The following is a 25,704-nucleotide window of genomic DNA, read 5'->3' on the forward strand; positions in this document are numbered from 1 at the left end:
TTGCTGTGTATCAACCCAAGCTTGCACAAAGTGGCGACTCTGCTTGTAAGAGTTGACTATCGGGGTCGGGTCGTGGTGTTCGCTTTCATAGTTAATGCATGTTATCGTATCCCAATTGCTAAGATCCATGTTCATGATGTCAATCACTGGATTGTCTGGTCCAGTTTTTATCATTTATAAACCGCCGTCATATAGATGGAATATTGCTGATAGTGGCGTTTAACAAAAAACAAACAAAACAAATAAACAAGCTTGACCTCGTTATATTCGTTTTGATTAGATAACCGTGACCTCGTTAAGTTCACACTTGACAGATTATCTGAATTTTTTCCTTATATTCAATGTCATTTGCTATAACATTCGGGTCCACTCGATTTATTTCCCTTATTACATAATTCGGCAGGCAGCAATGTATATATGTTGTAAATATGCTGTACATGTATATGCTTAAAACAAACTACGGTCATAACGATCAAAAATTAGTTGCCCCTTCTAATTCGTTACAACCATAGTTTACTGTACTTTGATCACCGTACTGGTCCTGGTGCTTTAAATGTATTCAACAGACCCGTGAAAATAACATTGCTTTATCTTATCATTTATTTTAAATGAGGCAGTCAAAGCTCAATGTTCACCTCTCCTGGAGGCCATTATGTAACGGCCAGGTAAAATACAACCCAGTGCTTACGTTTGTTTGTTTGTTTGTTGTTTAACGCTGCACTCAGCAATATTCCAGCTATATGACGGCGGTCTGTACATAATCGAGTCTGGACCAGACAATCCAGCGATTGATATCATGAGCATTGATCCACGCAATTGGGATCGATGACGTGCATCAACCAAGTCAGTGAGCCTGACCACCCGATCCGTAAGTCGCCTTTTACGACAAGCATAGTCGCCTTTGAGGCAAGCATGGGTTGCTGAAGACATATTCTACCCCGGATCTTCATGGGTCCCCGTGCTTATGTCTACCGGTCTCTTCCTTTAGTACGGTAATTAGTAGAACCCTCTCCCTCAAGTGTATCCTTCTTGATATAACCTACTCTCATTAATTAAACGCTGTTCTTTCCCAGCGTCACGGCTATGGAGCTGAGACAAAGAGACAAAACCAATATAAAGTAATCATAGTCCAATAAAAACAATCCTCCGCAAATCTCATATGATCACTGATAGTTGTACTACAGACGGTTAATGTCAAATCACAATAAAAGCATTTCAATGGCAATAACATTTTCCAGGACCATGTATTCTCTTAACACCATCGTCTTTAGAAGCAATGGTCGTATAAAACAAGATGGATCTATTTAATACTCATATTTTTCCCACAAAATAACATCTGAAAAGGAGACATCAGCAAGTACATGTGTATTATCATTTTTCGTCAGGATATTAAAATTTTCTCCCCTTGTTACCACTTCCATGTTCAGCTTAACACGGGTCCTCCATTGTTCAAAAGTTTTTCATCCTGTAATGTCACTCGTTGCACACGAGTGGCGAACAGGGTGCACACCCGTATCACACGCGTGGCGGACGGGTGCACACCCGTATCACACGCGTGGCGGACGGGTGCACACCCGTATCACACGCGTGGCGGACGGGTTCCACACAAGTGACCAACCCGGTGAACACGGGTTGCGTAACGCGTTGCCCATGTGTGTAAGTGGAATGAACTTCTAGGCAGTAGTGTACCTCTCATCACTTGGTTGTAGTCACTCCAGCTTGATGTAAGAAGCTGACATCCCTACATTCTCTTCCTTATGTATGCTGCTTGCTATCTGTTACCTGTTGTTGTCAAGGTTAATCTGCTTATCACATCATATCATGCTGTATACCTCTCATCACTTGGATGGAGTCACACCAGCTTGATAACGGTGTAAGAAGCTACATCGAAATGTCGCTATATGCAACTATGATTTCAACTGTGTACAAAGATGAACAACTGATGAAAAATTTGTTGCACTCCCGCAATGCTAATACAATATCATCTGTCAATATTCCTGAAGAAGATTTTTGAAATTAGACGTTAATATTTTATGCAATCTTATTATTACCTACACATACAATGTTGATACAAAAAAACACACTTCTGTTCTATATTCTGGTCATATTCAGATCTATGCTTTGAGTGAATGATTGACATGAGGGAAAACTTTAACTTTCCCCCCCAAACCCCCTAAAAGTATTTATGTTTTGCCATGTATAAATATCAGTTCTTTCTGTGGTCAATTGCCTGACTATCTATTGCAGAGGAACACATGGCGTAGTTTGAGTTGATAAACATAACGCCAACAACACCGCGAGGATAAATTTGCGAGTCATTGTTACACTGTTAATTATTCACACGAACGTTAGACATTATCGTTGATCATACACAACTGCTATCGTACGCTGTGAATTGCTATCAATTGTATTGCAGGGCCATTATATTACAATGGTTTTCCTTGTGTCCTATTCAATTTGATAGTATAATCAGCAACGTTTATTCAATTTCCTGTAAACAGAATATGAACCCAACGATAAAGAAAGGAAGAAAATTATGAAAATACGCACTAGAATGCAAAGCACAGGACGGGGAAACGGTAACAAGAAAGGTAAGAAGGTGTTCGCGAAAAGGGTAAGCATTTTCTGCCCTACCAGTAGCACCCGCCATTCATACAATATGCATAAAAAGTAAGTATCTATTGCTTGACGCAGCACAGCTGTACTCCTGTCAGGTACTCTTCAGGCTGTAAACAAACTAGAGAATCAAGTGATCGATGAACCAGAAAATCAAACGACACGACAGTACCATTACCGATTAATAAACTAATCTGACTTCACAGCTGTGCCGACCCGGGTAGAATAGGTCTTCAGCAACCCATGCTTGCCTCAAAGGCGACTATGCTTGTCGTAAAAGGCGACTAACGGGATTGGGTGGTCAGGCTCGCTGACTTTGTTGATGCATGTCATCGATCCAAATTTCGTGGATTGATGCTCATGATATCAATCACTGGATTGTCTTGTCCAGACTCGATTATTTACAGACCGCCGTCATATAGCTGGAATATTGCTGACTGCGGCGTTAAACAACCAACCAACCAATCACAGCTGTGCCTCAAGTCAATTTAGAGTAAGGCTACTCTATGTCAACACTATCCATCCAAGAAAGATAAGTATTGCTTACTATTGGTAAGTCGATAATTAAATTGGTCTCATGTACTTTGGTTATATCTGATTTTCAACCTTCATTGTAACCATGTTCAGTTATGTCTGACTTGTGACAATATGCTACAGCAAGTGAGTGAATGTGGTATTCACGTCACATACTATGGCAACACTGTTGTAACGGCAGTGACAACCCTCAAATATTAGAAGACCGCCTCCGTGGTCTAGTGGTAGAGCGTCCGCCCGGAGAGCGGAAGGTCCGGGGTTCGATCCCCAGCCGCGTCATACCAAAAGACGTTAAAAGATGGTACTTGTTGTTACCCTGTCTGGCGCTCGGCATTAAGGGGCTAAAACAAGGACTGGTCGGCTCGGAGTCAGTATACTGTGTCTGAGTGGGGTATTCATGTTAAACTGCGGCATGGTATCTCAGTGTGCTAGCACTATAAATCGGCATCAGTCCGGACTAGTACAAGCAGCCACACAAACATACACGTGCATGCAATAATCTTGGACGCGACGTTAAACCCCATTTCACCTCACCTCAGCTCACCTCAAATATTAGAGCAACAACAGTTTTGCAGCTATTCGCGTTGAGCCAAATATCCAGACACACCAATGGTGGATTAACATGAGCAATGGTAAAATAACAGCCCAACATTGTCACAAACGGCTTAGTAGACATTGAATGCAGACGATTCCAAACCTCTGGAACCCGTTCAAGAACACTGATATAAAAAGTATGTCAATTTTTGTATTTGCCTAAATTCTAAAATAAAATGTTTATATTCACTTCCAGAAATCTAAAACATATTCGATTACTTTATGGTATATTTTTTACAATGTATTTGTTTATCTTTCTTGGAGTGGAATTGAATTTATGTTATTGATGTCCTTGAAGGATATTTAAAACGACATTCCATATAGTACTCGAACATCTTGTAGATGTCATTATTTACAAACTTCGAGTTTGTAGACAAGAGGACAAAATTGTCACAGTGGTTTGATGTGCCGTAATTAGCAAGGATCCGCTCTATGGTCAAGTGGTATGATCCAACATTCATCCAGAGTGGGATCCTTGGGTTCTGAGTACCATTACAGTGATGTCGGGTGTCATTAGTTCAGTAGGAACGCGCCCGTCCGTCAACCATGAACACCAGATTGGTAGTTTCATATGTTAAATAATGTCATTCGAGATTAGATTAGATCATTGCAAACACTTCCTGGGTAAATTTAGTATGAATGTGAACTGATACGAGGAATATCCGGGAAGAAAATTTAAATATTTGACTTCATGCAAAATACATACGGTCAATTTCTTTTAAACCCCAAAGGAGAAGTTTAAGATTAAAGACCATAATTTGTTCAATACCAGCAACTGCGCACAGGTATCCTATTTTGTTGATCTCACACCAGCGATAACTGAAAAAAACAAACTTTCTTCAAACCATGCAGGGATATCTTATTTTCTGGTGAATCTCAAATAAACAGTTACCCTATAGCTATCCTATCACACAAAGCAGTTCTATGCTGTTTTATTTCACTTAAGTAAATATCTAATCACATCTAACATAAGTAAATATCCTGTCTCATCGCACATTAGCAGATTTCCTGCCTAATCTCACAGGAGAGTTATCCTGTTTATTCTCAAACTAACTGAATCCTGTACAGGCGATTTTTTCCGTATTTGAGGGGATAGGTCCAGGTACAAAATAAATAAATAAATAAATGAATAAATAAATAAATAAATAAATAAATAAATAAATAAATAAATAAATAAATAAATAAATAAATAAATAAATAAATAAATAAATAAATAAATAAATAAATAAATAAATAAATAAATAAATAAATAAATAAAGTCCTGGCGATCGTACATAAGCAATACCTTAACCCACATCATCTTGAGTTGTTATGCTGTCTCGTCGCCCAATATATCTGAGGAATATTGTATCCTGTCTATTATTTTCTTAAACATGTGATACCCACCTTCCCTAATTCTACACATGATAGTGTACCTTGTTTCATCTCACATAATCTGTATCCTATCTACCCAGGTCTTACACAACATATCCCGCTGAATACACTACCACATTTTGACAATACACTACTGACACAAACTTAGCTGTTGTCGGATGTCCCTTGTTTCAACAGGAGTCACCCATACACCATGGCAAACTTACCCAACCAGGAGACGGGTTGTGTTACTTCCTGGTTTGTTTGCTCACACTCAGCATGTCCGGTACAAGGACATGCTCCGGTAATATGTCCAGTTAATTCCTGCTGTCTTGAAACACAGTTAGTCACCATGGGGCCTAATGTAGGTTTCTACCTGTCCCGTGTAAGGTGTGTGAGAACCAATCCTTTCAATCCCACATACACGGAAAAACACGTGTTCAGTTGTATCAACTGCATTCCATCCCTAACAAAGAAATATACTCTCTATTTGAACGTGTGATGGGCGGTATAGGTATAAGTAAGATATTGATTGGATGTAACACACTTGACATACAGTCGAACAAGGTTGTGTCGAACTCGGATGTGTCAAACTGTCTGTTTGTCTAAGCCTATATATATACATATATAGGCGTAGACAAACAGACAGTTCGACACATCCGAATTCGACATATACATATATAGGCGTAGACAAACAGACAGTTCGTCACATCCGAGTTCGACACAACGGTGTTCGACTGTATGTCAAGTGTGTTACATCCAATCAATGTCTACGCCCATATATATTCCCTTTTGTCTCGAATTTTATGTATCGTGCTGACAATTGAATAGTATTATTTGTTATGATTGTATGACGTGTTGATAATCCAGTCAAATACATATAGAAACATAACTGTAGATATGATAAAGGTTTTGTCACACCTACAGATATGTATACATAGTCAGTCAAGTCGAAATATTGCTCTGGTCCAAGGAGCCACAAATATATATATGTTTCACTCGTATCATGTGACATGATGGTACGAATGGATCATGTCGAATATTGTATTCAGTGTTGTGTACATACACACAGTCGCGTTGTAATCAAAATCATGGGATGACGTCATACAGGTTGATACATTCACATATGCAATTTGATAAGATAAGATATGTATCATCACTCATGACTGCCTCAACAATAGCGACTATCCAGATTATCTCAAAGATGTTATATCCCTGTACTCTCCAGAGTGTGCTCTCCGATCCTCTGGTGGGACTCTCCTGTATCAGCCTCTGTCTACTTCTGCTATGTCTGACCGTGCCTTCTCCTTTTGCAGTCCACAGTTATGGAACTCTTTGCCTTTGAATCTGAGAAACTCTGCTTCTTAGGAAACGTTTAAGTCTCTCATCAAAACCCACTTCTTCACTTCAGCTTTTCAATAGATCTCCTGATTGTTGGCATATGTACATAGACATTACATTTTAACTTTGTCACAGCGCCAGTGAGCAACTGTCGATGGATATTAGGCGCTTTACAAATCAAGTATTATTATTATTACTAGTAGTAGTAGTAATTTACTTCCAGACCTCAGTAAGCGTACCCAACCCAGGAACAGACTCGCCCGTGTGGTCCAGATGCTAACTCTGCTGCTGACACAGACTACGCCTCCTTGTGCCTACAGATATACAGTCAGGTCTTATAATGGAAAAGACAGAAGGTAAGTAGAATCTCAATTAAGTAACCACGAACAATGTTCATATATCCGTCACCCGTGAAGATCCAGGTTAGAATAAGTCAAGGGGCGACTAACGGGATCGGATGGTCAGGCTCGCTGACTTGGTGTGATACATGTCATCGTATCCCAATAGCGTGGATCGATGCTTATGATATCAATCACTGGATTGTATGTTCCAGATTTGATGACTTACAGACCGCCGTCATATAGCTCCAATATTGCTTGAGTGCGGCGTTAAACTAAAATAAACAAACAAACAAATGTACCGTTAGCAAGAATAACCATAATGTATGACACACTGAAGACAACCATTAAAGAAAGTACATGTACGCCAACCTGTGGGTATGCCATTGCAAACATCACACCTACGATATCTGCTATGGGTATGCTCTGTGGGTTAGCATCGGTCCCCTACAACCCATGCTGGTCGCAAAAGGCGACCAAATAGATCAGCTGGTCAGGCTCGGTGACTCAGTTTATTGCACGTTTTCGTCCCCAGATGACGTGGAGCGTTGCTCACCATTGCAATAACTGTTTATCTGGTTCAGTCTCGATTATTTACAGGCCGACGTCATACATGTATAGATGCGGCGTAAAACCACACAATCACTACAACGGGGGTGGGGGTGAGGTGGGGGGTGGGGGATGGGGGGGGGGTAGGGGGGAGTAAGCGATGAATTGTCCCAGACGTTGGTGAAATCCACGAGCACGATTATGGTCCTGACAAACCATGAAACATAATCCGGGATTCGAACACACGACCATAGCTGTCTGGCGTGCCCAAGGGACACAACCCTGTGACGCATTAGACGACTGGTCAACCCATTTTCGGCCTCATTAGAGAAGAGATAGTTATATTAACAATAAACAATGACAATGAAAATACTCTTGTGGATCTCTTCAAGCCAGAATGTTGCTCTGTCGCTTCAATGTTCTTGACCTCGAGTCATGACACATGTTCTTGAACGTTCAAAAACACCACTCTCTAGGGTTTGTCGTCACTTGGCAGCGACAGGGGATTTATTTTTCACTGCTCGACAATATGAATGCCAAATATATACAGTGAATAGTCTGTCTTTTCATTGCATACACTAGAAACGTGTGAGTATGTTGATAAAATATTTTTGTTGTCAACAACGAGAACAAAACCAGTACTAATGGATACACGTTTTATAACGGAATCAATTATAGCTATGTAAACTGTCAATCGGTGTATCATTGAGTGAGTGAGTTTGATTTGAAGGTGGATGTGGCAATAGTCGAACGTTAAACGTGACCGACTTAACTCATTATGTTCAGAGGAGTTGTGGTAGCATAGTGGTTAAAGCGTTCGTCTAGCCGAAGTACCGGAATTGATTCCCCTCATGTGTTCAGTATATGAACCCATTTCTGGTGTCCATGATCCATGGCAGGACATAAAAACATACTCACTCACCCATAGTGTTCAGGGTCTCCTTGATATTATTGATGCATATCAGTATTTAATTGTCGATACTGAATTTGGAATCCAGTCATACAGTAACGCCTCGTCTTCTACCATGTGGAAAATATTTTAACACGTATTTTATGTATCGTATCTCGTGGTAAGGTTCCTTATACGTATTGTGTCGTGTAATTATTAGCACAATACGTATCAGACGTTTTACGATACGCCTGTGTACCTTCAAGAGTCAAGATACCTTCAATGATCAAGATAAGTATCGTATTGTGTGTCAATTTGACAAGTATAATTAATAAATTTGTAAACTGTGGACAGCACCTACATGTACATGTACTTTATACTGCACATCGCACCGTGCATCAAGTATAAAGGTGGAATGTCGAAACCTAACGTATTCATTTATCATTTTATGATACAAACGATATATACCTACCTTATATATATATTTTTTTTTAATTATCTTATTTCTTTTTGGAATACACAAAGAATATGTTTACATAATATAGTTCACGTGCAATCTTAAATACATACAAGTTACAAAGTATATCTATAGATGATAACAAGCCAAAACTATTCTAGTGTCTTGTTGGATTGTGCAAGTTCGTTGTTTTAAACGAACAGAGAGACCAAAATGTCATGGACTGTGTGTATTTACATTGTGAATATGATATATTTCTGTCGATGTAATATGAATCGGTTATTTCTTGTATAAAGTGTGGGGAATTTGGTATGGAGTCGGAAATGTTTGATTTGAAAATGTTTTGCTTTGTTACAGTTAGAATATGATGTAATACATATGTATGTCGTTGTATTTATATGTATGTCGTAACATTATTTTTTATATTGTGTGGTAATTTACCTAAACACTTTTAAGCGAGAAGGAAGGAAGTCAACCTGCAAAATGTAGTTTCGTTTTCAGTTAAAGTGTAATAATAATGAATGATGATCATGTCGTAACGTTATAAATTTAGACAATATCAAAGTTACTCTTTGCCTATTATGTTCACTTCTTGGCGCCTGTATTTAGAAATAGTAATAATAACTACAGCTCCTGTTCATGGCGGATACAATAATAATACCGATCAACACAATATGTGTTTTATGTATTATAAACGTTATCCAGTAACTAATACATAATCTTAGGGCATCATTACCCTACTTGTCGTCTGTGATTTTCAGGTACTTTTACGTTCCTGAATAATAAAACGATTATAAACAAATAACTTTCATAATCAGGAAATACAATCGAAATTACAAAATATTATTACACAAGCTTTCAAAACCCTTTACATCCACTTTATAAGTATAATGGTGATCATCGCTATTATATATGATGCGGAATAGATATGCATTAAACATTTCACAGACACAATTTCAGTATATCATGGTATCTCTATATACATGTATACTATGATAACGATCATGGTTATGACAAAGATACATTCATATAAAACACACTAGTTTTCATTCTCCTAAGCATCCCTCAGCCGTACCAGGATCCGGATCTACGTATCGTGAGATCGAATCCATGATTCGCCCTTGCTCTGAAACCATCCATGCTTGAAACTGTTACAATAGCGGTACCCCTCGATGACGGCGTAGCGAGATTTTTGCTTTTCCTCCGCACGAAGCTGGATGCCTAAGAAGTGGCTTGACTCATCTCAAAAAGGGCGATGAATATTGGCCGGAACAATTTCAAAAAGTTTCCTGTCGTTATTTGTTCTGTGTCATGATATCGATTCAAAGATGGTTGATTCAGATCATGGTTTCACTAAGGGCTTTGTAGCCACGTCAAATTCAATGATGCACAGAGTTTATTTTAGGATGCATGTTTCACTGACTACTTTCAGGTAACACATTTAGCGTCGTATTCAGTGAAAGTCCACCGACCGCGTCCAAGAACATTAAACATGAACTCTACAACCTGACTATCGACAAGGATGCGCTGCGTCTCTGGGACCTCACGTCAAATGACCTCATTTTGGAGTGGCCATTCCATTACGTCAGGAGGTACGGGAGGACGCCAAACCTCTTCACAGTGGAAGCAGGTAGAAGGTGCAAGACAGGGAAAGGGGTCTTCGTCATGGAAACAACTGAAGGACAGGCGATCATGGACCAGATCGTCGAGAGAACAAAACAAATTAGTGGTAAACGTGATAAGATGAAAACAACACCCCAAATAGGTAAATTACTCGGTTCGTTTTGATTAACATTGATCCATGAAGCAAAGTTAAACAAATGACTGCATTTCTAAACATATGTTCCCCTGACCCTATTATTATGATGCATTACCTGTCAGGTGCAGTATGCGATGATTACTAAATAAATGAATGAGTATGGTTTTACGCCGCTTTTAGCAATATTTCATGAATTTCACGGAGGGGTCACCAGAAATGGGCTTCACACATTGTACCCATGTCGGGAATCGAACCCGTGTGGTATGATGAGCGAACGCAATAACAACTAGGCTACTCGACTGCCTCACATGATTACTACACCCATAAGTTGTTACATCAACCTGAAGCGCTGTCACAAAGCAAACACCAAATTGTGTATATGCCGTATTGAACACCACCAAAATTCATCATTACCTCTACATGAAAGATGCGACAAAAATTGAAATAAACTCACAACTCTTAAGTCCAAAATAATCCTGTTTTGGTCATAAGGGCCATGACCGGATTTGGGAGACTCTCTGTTTGTACTGAATGTTTAGATCATTGTTCATGGTTATAGTCACAGACTGGATATTTACAGGTCGTCGTGACACAGCTGGAATAATGCTGGTTCTGGCGTTGAATAAAATAGCTCGCTTCACGAATGTCCTTGTGTAAGGTTTAGTCAGAGGCATATCACTTCAACTTCCTCTGATCTCCATTAACATAAATATTGCAACATCAGTGCATAATCTCAGTCGTATATATATCCACAACGAAGCCATATCTGGTTATAATTCAGCAATAGTGATGATACTGTGTACATAATGTGGACCATCGGCACAAGCGTAGGTTCGATATTGCACCATTGTTAGTATGTGCTCTGATGTCTAAAAGCGTATCGAGTTAACTGAGTTTGAATTTTTGTATTCTTCAGAAAAAGTTTGTACATCAGAAAGGGAAGTTTCAGAAGTGAAAAGTAAAGTTTGCGATACTGATGGGAAGACAACAACGCCTTGCCTAGAAGCAGCTGATGGATTAGCGGTTGCACACATCGGATCGGGATCAGGACCCAGGGCTTTCACTGGATCAGAAATATGGACCCCAGCTGGAGAAGAACCCAGAGCTACAAGTGGAGAAGAACCCAGAGCTACAAGTGGAGAAGAACCCAGAGCTACAAGTGGAGGAGAACCCAGAGCTACAAGTGGAGAAGAACCCAGAGCTACAAGTGGATCAGAACCTAGGGTTGCAAGTGGATCAGAACTCAGAGCTACAAGTGGATCAGAACCCAGAGCTTCAAGTGGATCAGAGACAGGACAGAACCTGGACAACGAGGAAGGTGTAGTTTTATCGGGATCAGGCACACGTGATGATTTAGAAGAAGGGGGAAATGGTAAATCGACTCCACTTGAGCCTATAGAAAGTACAGAAGCTCCAAGAAGTCAGGTTGACACAACACCGGTTCCCGGTGAGATTATTGTGTTTGATTTACCAAAGAACAGACGTTCAAAGCAGTCTCGTCCCAATTATGAGAATGTGAAATTCATGCCCAAATACAATGTGAATACGTGTCTGGAATAATTCGCCAGTGACAACATCCATGTGAAATTTATCGTGGGTTCGAATCCCAGTTCGTCCCGATTATGCTTCTGGGCTTGTGAGCACCATAGCGGCCTTAAAAGCAACTCACTCACTATGCTCGATTAGGGGATTGGGCAGTTAGGCAAGAAGTTGGCATCAGTATGGGTACCTGTTTTTCCCTTCTTGCTGATCTGTTTTTTATGCATATGTATCGAAGTTTTGCTCAGATTGACAAAAGCAAATTACGGAAATTTTCATCAGAAGGTTAACGTAAGCTTTAGGTATATCTTCATATTTAAATCTACGCATACAGAGTCAGAGTGGCAAAAACGCTTTCCTCCAGAGGGATGGCTTAAACTTTCCAATAGTCAACTTCTCCCTTTATGTCGATCAATATTCCAGCAGCTCCAGCATTTGGTGTCCATTTATCACATCTTTTGCAGCTCGTCACACGACTGAATGATTATATCTTGTCATTACATCTGTAATGAAATTGTTGCACTGCCTTTGTTGTGCACTCGAATCGTCTGATTTCCTCTGGACATCATAGAAGTTCGACTGCATTTGAGGCTATCAAATGAATGGGAATGGTTTCATGCGAGTGAGTGAGTATGGTTTTACGCCGCTTTTAGCACTATTCAAGCAATATCACGGCGGGGGACACCAGAAATGGGCTTCACACAATGTACCATGTCGGGAATCGAACCCGGGTCTTCGGCGTGACGAGCGAACGCTTTACCAGCTAGGCTACCTGACCATCCCTTCATGCGAAGGATGGCGTGATTTTCAGAATTGACATGTCAGTTAGTTTGTTGTTAACGTCACACTAAGCAATATTCCGGCTATTTGAAGGTGGTCTGTAAATAATCGAGTCTGGACCAGACAACCCAGTAGTGGACATCATGAGCATCATGTTGTCTCTCAAACTTAAAGCAATCTACTGAAAGAACACTTTTTGGTTGTTAGTAAATGGATCTTTGTATTTGAAGTACAAGATGCCTTCATGTTGCACATATATGTTCTTGATTTTCCGAAGCAGCACCAGAGGACTGACATGTAAACCATGTGTTCTAGCAGTCACATTTGCAGCACAATGGGGCCAGGTTTACCCTCATTTCTGTGTGACACCACTTTCAACATTAACATTTGACGGAAGTCCTATCTTTTTTATCATATGTGAACCATGGTTGGTCCAGTCGCTACACACAAAGAAACACGCAACACCACGCAAAACCATGGCGCTCCTCAGGTTCTGTGACCTGGTGTTCGAAAGCTCGAATCATAGCTTCACCCGGATAATGACCATTTGGCCTGTCAGCCCCTTCCTCGTGCTCCAAACTGTAAACGTCTGTATTTTGGAGTTTCCTCCGACATTACACTGACGCACCGTCATATTCCTAAAAATGTCAAGGGTTACAGGGTTACAGTCAAACCCATTGTTAGCAATAGATAGCGTTACATATACAGTAAACCACGGTTATAACGAACACGCTTATAACGAACTGACGGATATAACGAACTTAGTTTTTGTCCCCGACTACTTGCTGTAGTCATGCTGTATATGTACTTGTAACGAACTACGATTATAACGAACTAAAATTAGTAATCCCTTTGAGTTCGTTATAACCGTAGTTTACTGTACAGTAAACTGCTAAAGTCAGCAAGTTCTTCGTATAACGTTGAAATTCATCGCCAAATGTACACTATATCAGACTTCGTTGTAATTGTGATTGGTAATGTAGCGTGTAAACTGTCCCTTAACAATCAATGAAATTACATTACGTTTTCAGTAACTGAACTCTGAAATTCAATCAGGAAGCTATGTATTATTGCCAAAAGGGTCGGAGACTTAATTTTAGTGTTATGCATTGCGTAAACTGTATTTCCTATGTACTCAAACTTGATTTGTGAAATAAATTACGTGTACTAGAGTATGTTAACTGTTGTAATAGGGCCCATTATTTGTTGCTGCTGACCCATTTATGAGCCATTGTATTGTCTTTTAAGTAAGCCTTTTCCGGTGTTTTTCCATATTTCTGCACACTCAGACTACGCAGTTCTGAGCGGTGGTGAGTGTGATCTGACTGTGCGGTTGTGAGTGTGATCTGACTGTGCAGCGGTGAGTGTGATCTGACTGTGCGGTTGTGAGAGTGATCTGACTGTGCAGTGGTGAGTGTGATCTGACTGTGCGGTGGTGAGAGTGATCTGACTCTGCAGTGGTGAGAGTGATCTGACTGTGCGGTGGTGAGTGGGATCTGACTGTGCGGTGGTGAGTGTGATCTGACTGTGCAGTGGTGAGAGTGATCTGACTGTGCAGTGGTGAGTGTGATCTGTCTGTGCAGTGGTGGGTGTGATCTGACTGTGCAGTGGTGAGAGCGATCTGACTGTGCCGTGGTGAGAGTGATCTGACTGTGCGGTGGTGAGAGCGATCTGACTGTGCAGTGGTGAGTGTGATCTGACTGTGCAGTGATGAGAGTGATCTGACTGTGCAGTGAATAGAGTGATCTGACTGTGCAGTGATGAGAGTGATCTGACTGTGCGGTGGTGAGTGGGATCTGACTGTGCAGTGGTGAGAGTGATCTGACTGTGCAGTGGTGAGAGTGACCTGACTCTGCAGTGGTGAGTGTGATCTGACTATGCGGTGGTGAGAGCGATCTGACTGTGCGGTGGTGAGAGTGATCTGACTGTGCAGTGGTGAGAGTGATCTGACTGTGCGATGGTGAGAGTGATCTGACTGTGCAGTGGTGAGTGTGATCTGACTGTGCAGTGGTGAGAGTGATCTGACTGTGCAGTGGTGAGTGTGATCTGACTGTGCAGTGGTGAGAGTGATCTGACTGTGCGGTGGTGAGTGTGATCTGACTGTGCGATGGTGAGAGTGATCTGACTGTGCAGTGGTGACAGTGATCTGACTGTGCAGTGGTGAGTGTGATCTGACTGTGCAGTGGTGAGTGTGATCAGACACCATTGGTAAGACCTGCATCACTTCGTGCATCTCCCACATGAGGTTGACACAGGAGATATAATTGAATACTGATCAAAGCAACGTTAAACCCACAAATGGAAAACAATGAAGCTTGCTCGGACGTATATATGAAAAAGATCATCTTTGAATTCGGAAAAACAAAACGTCAACGCTAAAGAATAACCGTGATTATCAGCCGAAACAGATTCCATTTGGCAAAATTATATGAATCGATCACTGAATATCAGTGATGCATATGACGCCAGGTGTTCGCAAAAGTCAGATACGCATGTGTGATCCATACACATCTTACAATTACTACATTTCAGGCTTTATTATTCTCATCTCACAACAGGACAAGGGTTTGCAATTAATATTCTGCGCGTTTTTATTTACGCAGACAGACTGGGCACGAGTGCGATGAAGCGTTCTCACCTTTGTGCACAGCTGTGGTATCAATAAAACAACACCACATGCCTAACCTATCATCTAACACCAACATTGTCGGTTTCAGTGAACATGACAGGGTACAGTGACACGAGGATATGTACATTGTTTTCCGTTTAGTTATATCATGCACAGTAAACTACGTTTATAACGAACACGCTTATAACGAACTGACGGATATAACGAAATGTGTTGATCCATTTGCTGTATATATGCTCATAACGAACTACGGTTATAACGAACGAAAATCAGTGATCCCTCTGAGTTCGTTATAACCGTAGTTTACTGTACTTGATAAATCACTTGGAAAGCCCCGCGTTAACACTAGATCCTTTTTGTTTTAACACTAGCACACCCACGAACACGGGTATGGTGCTGACAAATCTAAAAACATAATTGGGGCGAACCGGGATTCGAATAGGTTTCTGGAGAGATGGAGAGAGAGAATGAAATTCACTAGTATACTGTAGAACACGACACGAATTGTTAGAGTTTTGTTCTCAGGGAAAAGTGCTTACAGCTACAGATTCTGAACATCAAAGATTTAGTTTAGAGTTACAGCCTAACAAACGTTTTACCTTCATGAAATGAAACATTTTGGCATTGTGTGACAAAATGCATACAGCTGATTCGATCTAAGAATTAATATAAAACAACTTAATCCGTCTTGCTACAATACAATGTCTTTATAGTGGAAATTAAATTGACTAAATATTTTGTCGATGTATTGTTTACCTCACCATGTCAGTTCTGTCAATCATCGAGCAATCGTTTTTTCTGGTAGATTAGCTGCATGAAAGCGAGTGAGTGGGTTGGGTTTAACACCGCTTTTAACAGTATTACTGTTATATCGCGGCGTGTCAGCTTATGTGGGAGGAAAGACCGAAGTGATGCAGGTCTCAGACGTTTACCACATCGGCGAAACCCACGAGTTGTAGAAACATAATCAGGGCAAACCGGGATTCGAACCCACAATCATAGGGTTCTGGCGTGCCCAGTGGGCGCAAATCTGGACAGCGAATCGTGACGCCTTAGACGACTAGGCCCCCCGTGCCGCCTGCATGCAAGCCATGTTTGATACCTTAAACTACAGGCATGCCACACACATCAGCTCATCTGTAGATACGTTTCCGCTGTGAATAGATGGTGTGGTAACTATATTGCCTGTAGATAATCTGCAGATATCTCGGTGCACGGGCTGTCCTGCGTTCTAAGGTGCGCTGTGCAGAGATTCCGTTTGTTTCTTTGTTCTTTAACGCCGCGTGATGGCGTGACTTTCAGAATTAAAATCTTAGTTTGTTTGTTGTTTAACGCCATACTCAACAAAAACCCAGCCATATGACGCGGTCTGTAAATAGTCTGGACCAGACAATCCAATGATTGACATGAGCATCGATCCACGCATTTGGGATACGGTGTTTGTTTGTTTTTTAACCCCGCACTCAGCAATATTACAGCTCTTGACGGTGGTCTTTAAATAATCGAGTCTGGACAAGACAATCCTGTGACTGACATGCATCAACCATGTCAGTCTGCTTGACCACCCGATCCCGTTAGTCTCCATTTACGACAAGTACATGTTTATTCTACTTTTACGGCAAGCATGGGTTGCTGAAGACCTATACCACGCCGATCTTCACGGGTCGATTCCGTCCTTTGGTGGCGTCAAGACTCTTTGATCATAAGTTCGAATCCCCGAATACAATCCTCGGTGTGTCAGCACCTTACCCATGCTTACTAGTCATCGCTAAACGACATACTGACACGCCATCATATATGGCTGAAATACCCTTCAAAGATGCATTAAACCAAACTTATTTAATGTTGTTTAATGTGCCATCTTTCTGTTGGATAGGTTTTGAAACAGCTCGTTTAAAGATAAATGATATCTGACCCTCGTGTCGTAATCTCGATATATCAGACAACACAAAAATATTTGTATATTTAGTTTGCATGACGTATAAACGTAGTGCAAAATGTTTTATCATACCTCCATGTCAGAATTGGTTCTCGTGATCTTGATAAAATACCATGTATCCCGCCTTGGAGGAAAATACATTTCTGTGCCGGAGAATAAGTTCATTATACCCCTCCACGGAGAAATCAGGCTTCACTCAGATTTCTGAACAGGAGAAAATCACTCATCACTCGAAGCAAAAAGCCGCATACTTTTTCAGGCTCAGTGAAAGTCAGCTCAATCGAACAGCTGTCGTGGACCAATGTTAATATGACACGAGCGTGGTAATACGAGGGTTTGAACGTGGGTCTCAATGGTGTCACACATGTTCCGGATCTGACGAGTACAGATGAGAGCGAAGGTGTCAAATCCGTCTGCACGCTCAAAACAGATGCTTCATTACAGTTCACACTGTGGGATATCGGATACAACATGGGACTGTGGAACGCTCTGCTGCTGATGGTTATAGTTTGTGTATTTCCAAACGAAGGTAAACACATTTCTTTATTTTAAAAATGCACTATTTAATCATCAAGGAATGTTAGGATCATCGTTAGATTACCAGTCACAAACGAAACGTGTCATTGTTGACATAGCAAGCTAGTGCATGATCTCACATTTAGACTTACACGTACACAACGTAGTCGTACTGTTCTAAAAGAAATCACACACCTGGGATTCAGAAGAGTGAGTGAGTGAGTGAGTGAGCGTGTGAACGAGTGAGTAGAGCATAACATTGCTTGTTGATATAGTCAAGCCATTTCACAGAGGGTTTCACCTGAAATGGCTTTGACATATTGTAGGTTTTGTTTGTTTGTTGTTTAACGCCACACTCAGCAATATTCCAGCTATTTGACGGCGGTCTATATATATATAAGAGTCTGGACCAGACAATCCAGTGATTGACATCATCCATCTACGCAAATGAGATACGATGACATGCATCAACCATGTCAGCGAGCCTGACCACCCGTTCGTCGCTTCTTATAACAAGCGTAGTCGCCTTTTAGGGCAAGCATGGGTTGCTGAAGACCTATTCTACCCCTGATCTTCAAGGGTCCATATTGTAGGGAATCGAACCAGGGTAACAAGCTAACGTTACATCACTACTAGAGTACCCAATCATACAAAATGACCATGAGTGCATGTACCGCATAAATGCCGCTATATTTGATACATCATGGCGTGTTAAATATGTGGTTAGAATGTCTTCACTGAGACAATTTAACCACGATGATAAAACCCACGTACACAAGCACGGGTATGGTGCTGATAGCGATTCGATCCTATTATCAACTATTTATTTCTCGGAAAGAGCACCCATACATGCTATTTAATAATATACCATTTTCAATGTGTACACAACGGCAGCATTAAAAAAGAGTAATGAAAATTGGTTACGTAGATATTAATTAATGACGTACATGTAAATGTATTATACACATGGTTAAGGCATTTAGAGAGATCTTGTAGATCTCTTGTAGATCTCTTACACTGTCAGTGGTAATACTTTTTTTAAATTGGAACAAATTTGGAAACTTAAGATATTGTTTATTGAAGAGTTTATAAAAGCTTCTACTTTGCAATAAATTAAGTACCTAGTATGGCAATGATTTACGCATTATTAGTCTGATTCTTTTATTGAGCGGATGTTAACGTTTATCTTCCACACCCCAGGAGCCCGGTGTCAACTAGGCTTTGTACCACACAAGCATTCCTGCTACTGGTTCTCAAATGAGAAAGGATCCTTTGCAGAGGCTACTGTAAGTTATAATATATATAATTCTCAACATATCTACTACAGAGCCTTTTGTAACTTTACTTAGGACATGAATGTTGTAACCTTGATTAAACAATTTTTTGAGCAAAAGTCGTATGACGCTTTTTAAATTCTTCGTGAGAAGTGCATGCTCGATTGTATCTCAAAAGGCTGGAGCTGCTGGAATATTGCTCGTTATAAAGGGAAAGTTTACATTAGGAAAGTTGAGTTCATCCCTCTTTCGGTGAGTTTATTATCACTCTTTATGCATAGATCTAAATACGAAACAGATGAGGCCATCTCACTGGTATCTTCTTTTTATAGTCCACGTTGGTGAACATTTATGAGTCTCGTAAATTCACACGTCAAGATATTATTGGATATGGAATATTATGTTACAGCTTTCAGAAATAGAGACCATAGACGTATGATGTGCCTGTTGCGATTAAGTGAATTGCCTATACGGAGTAATCTGGGCAGAAGAGAGGATATTGATTCTTCACAATGCTTTTGTCGGCTATGTAACAATGGTTGTATTGAGGATGAAGTCCATTTTGTGTTTGTCTGCCCGTTTTACGCAACATTAAGACAAAAGTATATTCCTGTAAGATTCTATAGCAATCCATGTATTAAGACTTTTAGTAATCTCTTAAATAGCAAAAATGACTGTATACTCAGAAATGTAGCTAAGTGTGTGAAGGAAGCCCTATTATTACGTACCAAGTCGTAATATTCTACCCTTAAGATTGTTTGCAATGTAAATTGTCTCAATTGTATATTACTATATATAACTGAAATGTACATGGGCCTATATGGCCTCCCATACATGAATAAACACACTGAAGAAAGTGATCACCAAGAAGGGGAGCACAGTTTGTGTACACGGGGGTGCCTACTTCTTGTCCGTATGTCTTACCCCAAAATGTACATGGAATGTTATCAGTGAGGAAGTCCAGCATTTAACATATTATTTTCTCAGTAAACTGGAGATGTTTTTTGCTTTCATTTATAACGATTTTTTTCAACCAATCAGACAGCCTGGACCTCTGAAAGATAGATATGAAGTTATATCTGCGGTCACCACGTTTAGTTAATAACGTTCCATGAATCAGGGAATGACGTTTTTGTTTTGCTCTTTCGAGTACAATAGATAGAAAACTCTGACTCAAACATAAAGCGTTACAGATGAGTATATTCCTGTGAATACTCCAAGCAAACGCAAATAGAACAGTAATCGGTAAGTTTCCGTATCACACGTTTTCAACGTGCACTGAGGGGCGGTCGGGTAGCCTAGTGGTTAAAGCGTTCGCTCGTCACGCCGAAGACCCGGGTTCGATTCCCGACATGGGTACAATATGTGAAGCCCATTTCTGGTGTCCCCCGCCGTGATATTGCTGGAATATTGCTAAAAGTGGCGTAAAACCATACTCACTCACTCACTCAACGTGCACTGAAGCAGCTCGGAGAAAAATATGACGTCCCTCATATTGAAACAACGCCTTGAAACTACTTTTTTCCCGACAACCATCACCTCCTCAAATTAATTCGATTTAGGGGCCATCATGTGGAACTCGCCTTTTAAAACTCTCTTAATGACACTGATGGATATCGCCAGGAGTGTATCATAAATGGACATCAAGCTGCACATCCATATGATTCTGCCCTACGATACTACTATACTATATCTACATCATGAATGTACATCAGTTGTGGAATTTCCATGATTAAATTTCTTTTAACGAGAATGGCTAAATCTTTCTAAGTTTTTCTATTTCTTGTTGACATCAAATTTATACACTTTGTCTTGATGGATAACGATGATAGTATATCGGTAACAACATATTTCTCCTTGACCTGTAGTAGGGACACACTAGATAAACATGGTGTTCATCTTCGATCTCCAAGTTACATTTTTTCACAAATGAGGCATCTTGAATCATACACTGTTTTCACTGTAGCGTTGCATTTGTATTTTCAAACCAAGTTTTCTCATAAGATCCTAATCAAAATTTGAAATTGTATATTATTCATGTTCGAGTAAAGTTTTATACGTTTCATAATATACAAGAACTACAGAAGTATTTTTCTTTAGAAACCAAGTTTAAAGTTGAATATCAATGCGTGTGCTACGGAATATACTCAAAAATCAGATTCATCATCTAATTCATGGGATATCCAGACGCGTGAGAATCCGGTTTGGAATAATAACATTTTGACATGTGACGCCCAGTTTACTCCTGCATTATCCACATGTACCGTTGACCCGTGAAGATCTTGGGTAGAATAGGTCTTCGATTATTTACAGCCCGCCGTCATACAGCTGAAATATTGCGTAAAACAACAAACCAACCAACGTGTACTTTTAGCATGTCATAGAAAGCCGAGGATAGCGTGTTGGGTTTATACGCACCAACCTACAGCAACACGTCATGCAGCGTCAGAAATACTTAGCACACAATATGAATATCGCCCCACTTCCCCAAGCCCAGCATGGTTGATGTGCGTTTACAAAGTAAAATGAATCTTTTGAAAAAATCACTTTGCTCTTTTTCAACACTTCCCCTAACAGTGTATCGCCAGATCTCACTGCCATAGCATGCGATAGGGCCTATCTTTGTCTCAAAAATAGAAACAATTAATGAAGGATTCGGAGATTTCCTGATAAGATTATATATGGGAACACATGCTTCCTTGGCCTATACAGCTAACGTCACACAACTTTTGACAATACTAAACGTGAAGAAAATTATAGACCAATATATTTATAATAAGATACTATATTCATTTTTGCCATGGCCATAAAACCATTTTTCTACACTTTTGACATACGTACCCTCAGTCATATCAATTTCAAAGATACCATTTGCTTCACTTTCCATCATATCAGTAGCCAACTGGTTGATTAAAAATATGAAAAGTACAGGACGAAGCATACAGCCTTGTCTAACACCGTATGACGTTGAAACGACATCTTTCTTGACTTTCCAGAGCGTAAACAAGCACAAACATTTCTGTACATTTAACCATGAATACCCTTATGTAATAACATATGAAACAACGATTCCTATCAACCTTACCACCGGCTTTACGGAAATCAATGTAAGATGCACAAAAACGATGTTTAGGCTTTCGTAAATATTTCTGAGGAAGTCATTGCAAGACAAAGATATTATATATCGTAGAATATTCCTTTCTAATCCCAACTTTAAATTGGGCTACCAATTCATTTAACTCGAACCAATGTCGCAGTCTCGACTCAACTATTGATGAAAATACGTTTGGACACCTGTGAATCCGTAGACGTACGTGGTCTACTTCGTCTTGTTCTGACTTGACCTAAACTGTTGTCAACTTTAGCTTTAACATACACTTTATCACCAGTTACTAGCCTGTCGTATGATAAATAGGCTTTCTTTTGTGTTTCATGATCTTTAATCATAAAAGGATGAGAGATTTACGAATGTTTCTAACAACCTCTGTATAGTCGTTTGTCTCTCTGAAAACTTTAGTAAGTTTGAGATGTGTTATTACGCACTAAATCTGTCTGTAAATGATGAAAACGTCAGAATTATTGCACCACTTTTCAATCCATGTGCTCTTTCTATGTGAATGATTTCAGTTTCAGTTCATACATGCAGTTTATCTTGTATGAAGGACCTTGCTTTTAGCTCACAAATTGTTTCTTCTACTCTGTGCCTCTGTATTATCCAGTTTTAGTACTAAATTTAGCCCTTTTCTTTCAGTTCTTTATTTTACTCTTAAAATTTTCTGTTTTTTCTTCATCTCTATGGATAACACTTTAAACTACTTAAACTACTCAAAACCGTCTTTTGGCTTCGTTGTCAATTTCAACATTGATGATGTTATAATGTACATAAAACTCGGACCGTGAAGATCCGCGTAGAGAATAGGTCTTCAGCAAAACATGCTAGCCGTAAAAGGCAACTATGCTACAATTGGATAGGGTGGTCAGGCTCGCTGACTTGGTTGATGCATGTCATCGTTTCCCAGTTGCGTGGATCGCTGCTCATGATGTCAATCACTGGATTGTCTGGTCCAGACTCGATTATTTACATACCGCCTCCATGCAGCTAGAATATTGCTGACAGCGGCGTTAAACAACAAACACGGAAACTCATGCTATAGTTTCCTACAGGCTGTTTGCCGCTACTTAAAGAGTCGCCTGGCTGAGATAAATAACCGAGATGAGGATGAATTCGTCACAGGTCACATAAAGCGTCATGGGAAATGTAAGTATGAACTGTTCGCAGCTACTATCCCTTGAGGGTCTGGTTCTTATGCGTGCCGCCCCGTGAAGATCCGGGGTGGAATAGGTCTTTAGTAACCCATGCTTGCCGTAAGAGGTGACTTACGGGATCGGGTGGTCAGGGTTGCTGACTTGGTTGATGCACGTCATCACATCCCAATTGCGTAGATAGATGCCCATGATATCGATGGGGAGGTCGGGTAGCCTAGTTGTTATATACATCCGTGAATATCCGGGGTAGAAAAGGTCCTAACAAATATACCCGTGAATATCTGGTGTAGAAAAGATCTTCACAAATATACCTGTGAATATCCGGGGTAGAAAACGTCTTCATCAATATACCCGTGAATATCCGGGGTAGAAAAGGTCTTCACCAATATGCGTCGAGTGTTGGAAGTCAAAAGTAGCGTTGTGTAAAGCAGGACTCGTTTATCTTGTTAATTTATAGTTAGTCTGAAACATACCATTTAAATGCAGCACCTTACTACCTTCTGGGGGGTACCGATCTGCGACTGGAAGGACGCTTTACGTGGGAGGGTCAAGTGACCCCTATGGTCTACCAGAACTGGTACCCTGGGCAGCCATCCAACTGGGGCGGCCAAGAGAACTGTATGGGCATAGACAAAACTATGGCCTACAAATGGAATGATTGGCCATGTAAGGACAGTCATAACTTTGTCTGTGAAAATTAGGGCCAGCTGCTGTACACGTGCGTAATAAATGATACAGGTCCAAATCAGTATTCGTTGCTTTGTTGGTTTTTATTATTGTGTTGTCATGTGTAACACATGCTAATAAGAGGGATAGTTTCGGCGTATGTACTGACACCGTTATTAAGCAAGTGATGTACAGAATGTGAAGTAGGAAGGTGAAATACATGTGGATAATGGATGTTTATACAAGGTTGAATGATCATAGGTTGATGATTTACACAAAAGATAATGTGTAAGTATAAACATAATGTATAAACATCAAAGTAGACACAATTCATGGATAACAACTTCTTTAATACTGTAAAGGCGACGTTTCGCTATAGATCCTTATACCGTTGCACATTGTACAGAATATATATAACAGTAGAGGATTAACAGTAACAACAATGCTCGAATGGGTGGGATAACATAAATAAGTGTTGACAACAGAAGGAAAATACTGTCACTACATGATGAACAGAGAACACACAGGTGGAAGCCAATGGGACATGAAGCCAATTAAACAGGATAAGTTCATATAGGTGTAATGATTATTGCTTAATGAGTTCATAGTAGGCGGTTGGATAAAATTGCCTCATTCAGTCTTGCTTGACAACGGTATAAGGATCTATACCGAAACGACGCCTTTACAGTATCAAAGAAGTTGTTATCCATAAATTGTGTCTACTTTGTCACCCGTCAACTTCTAAGTAAAGCCTAATCAAACAATTAAAGTATAAACATCAATCATCCACAAGTTATATACTAGTATCCACAGATGCATCTCTCTTGATCATCATACTAAATTCTAAATGCCACTTAAAAACGTTACACTGAAACACTTTAAACATACACGTAATCAACTTGAACTCTTAATCAGAAAAGATTTGTTTTTGTGTTTAAGTCCATCTCCAAGCACATCGAATGAGATTCGAACTCTTGCGACGAAATTGTTGTGTTTGATTACCTCATGCCTAAATACCCAGAACTACTTAATTTGTTTTCAGTGTCCATTTTCCCAAATATTACGCACAAAAAAAACAATTTGAGTTTTCTAAATGTTTCAGTGAATGTTTTCAGTAGGACAAGAACTTTATTGTAGAAGAAATCTGAGATATTTGTCCGAAGTTATCGTACCTTATGCCGAGACAAAACTGATTTTGTCTTACAAATCATTTGAAAAACCTTTACTATTGAAAAAAATACATTTAACTATTGTGCATTAACACTGAGGCGAGACATGTAACTTAGGACCCGTGAAGATCCGGATAGAAAATAGGTCTTCTCCAACATAAGAGTGAGTGAGTGAGTATGGTTTTACGCCGCTTTTAGCAATATTCCAGCAATATCACCACCCGAAATGAGCTTCACACATTGTACCCATGTCGGGAATCGAACCCTGGTCTTCGGCGTGACGAGCGAATGCTTTAACCGCTAGGCTACCCACCCCCTTGACATACTATGCTTGTAATAGGCGACTAACCGGATCGGGTGGTCAGGGTTACTGACTTGGTTGATGCATATCATCGTATCCCAATTGCGTATATTGAAGCTCATGGTGTCAATCACTGGATTATCTGGTCAAAACTCGATTATTTACATGTAGACCGCCGTTTACAAATGAACAGAA

General features: G+C 40.1%; 2 protein-coding genes across 2 annotated transcripts; both read left to right on the forward strand.

Annotated features, from left to right (window-relative positions):
- The first annotated feature begins 6,778 nt into the window (after nucleotides 1–6,778).
- Nucleotides 6,779–11,990, forward strand: LOC139453338 (fibroblast growth factor receptor substrate 2-like). The gene is made up of 3 exons (XM_071235009.1): nucleotides 6,779–6,794; nucleotides 10,104–10,436; nucleotides 11,347–11,990. Exons 1-3 carry the CDS (start codon nucleotides 6,779–6,781, stop codon nucleotides 11,988–11,990), a joined length of 993 nt encoding a protein of 330 aa, XP_071091110.1.
- A 5,771-nt stretch (nucleotides 11,991–17,761) lies between these two features.
- On the forward strand, nucleotides 17,762–24,127 carry LOC139452754 (perlucin-like). The gene is made up of 4 exons (XM_071234348.1): nucleotides 17,762–17,846; nucleotides 19,034–19,119; nucleotides 23,272–23,365; nucleotides 23,860–24,127. Exons 1-4 carry the CDS (start codon nucleotides 17,789–17,791, stop codon nucleotides 24,072–24,074), a joined length of 453 nt encoding a protein of 150 aa, XP_071090449.1. The 5' UTR covers nucleotides 17,762–17,788; the 3' UTR covers nucleotides 24,075–24,127.
- The last annotated feature ends 1,577 nt before the right edge of the window (nucleotides 24,128–25,704 follow it).

The sequence above is a fragment of the Haliotis cracherodii genome, unplaced genomic scaffold, assembly GCF_022045235.1.
Source record: "Haliotis cracherodii isolate W230 unplaced genomic scaffold, xgHalCrac1.p SCAF_9, whole genome shotgun sequence".
NCBI lineage: Eukaryota > Metazoa > Mollusca > Gastropoda > Lepetellida > Haliotidae > Haliotis > Haliotis cracherodii.

What these genes read in the sequence shown, in the direction of transcription:
- LOC139453338 (XM_071235009.1), top strand. An exon ending in GAAAACAACACCCCAAATAG is followed by an intron (nt 10,437 to 11,346) that starts GTAAATTACTCG and finishes TGTATTCTTCAG; the next exon opens with AAAAAGTTTGTACATCAGAA.
- LOC139452754 (XM_071234348.1), top strand. Translation starts at nt 17,789, where the DNA reads ATGGGACTGTGGAACGCTCTGCTGCTGATGGTTATAGTTTGTGTATTT. An exon ending in TTGTGTATTTCCAAACGAAG is followed by an intron (nt 17,847 to 19,033) that starts GTAAACACATTT and finishes TCCACACCCCAG; the next exon opens with GAGCCCGGTGTCAACTAGGC. An exon ending in CATAAAGCGTCATGGGAAAT is followed by an intron (nt 23,366 to 23,859) that starts GTAAGTATGAAC and finishes ATTTAAATGCAG; the next exon opens with CACCTTACTACCTTCTGGGG.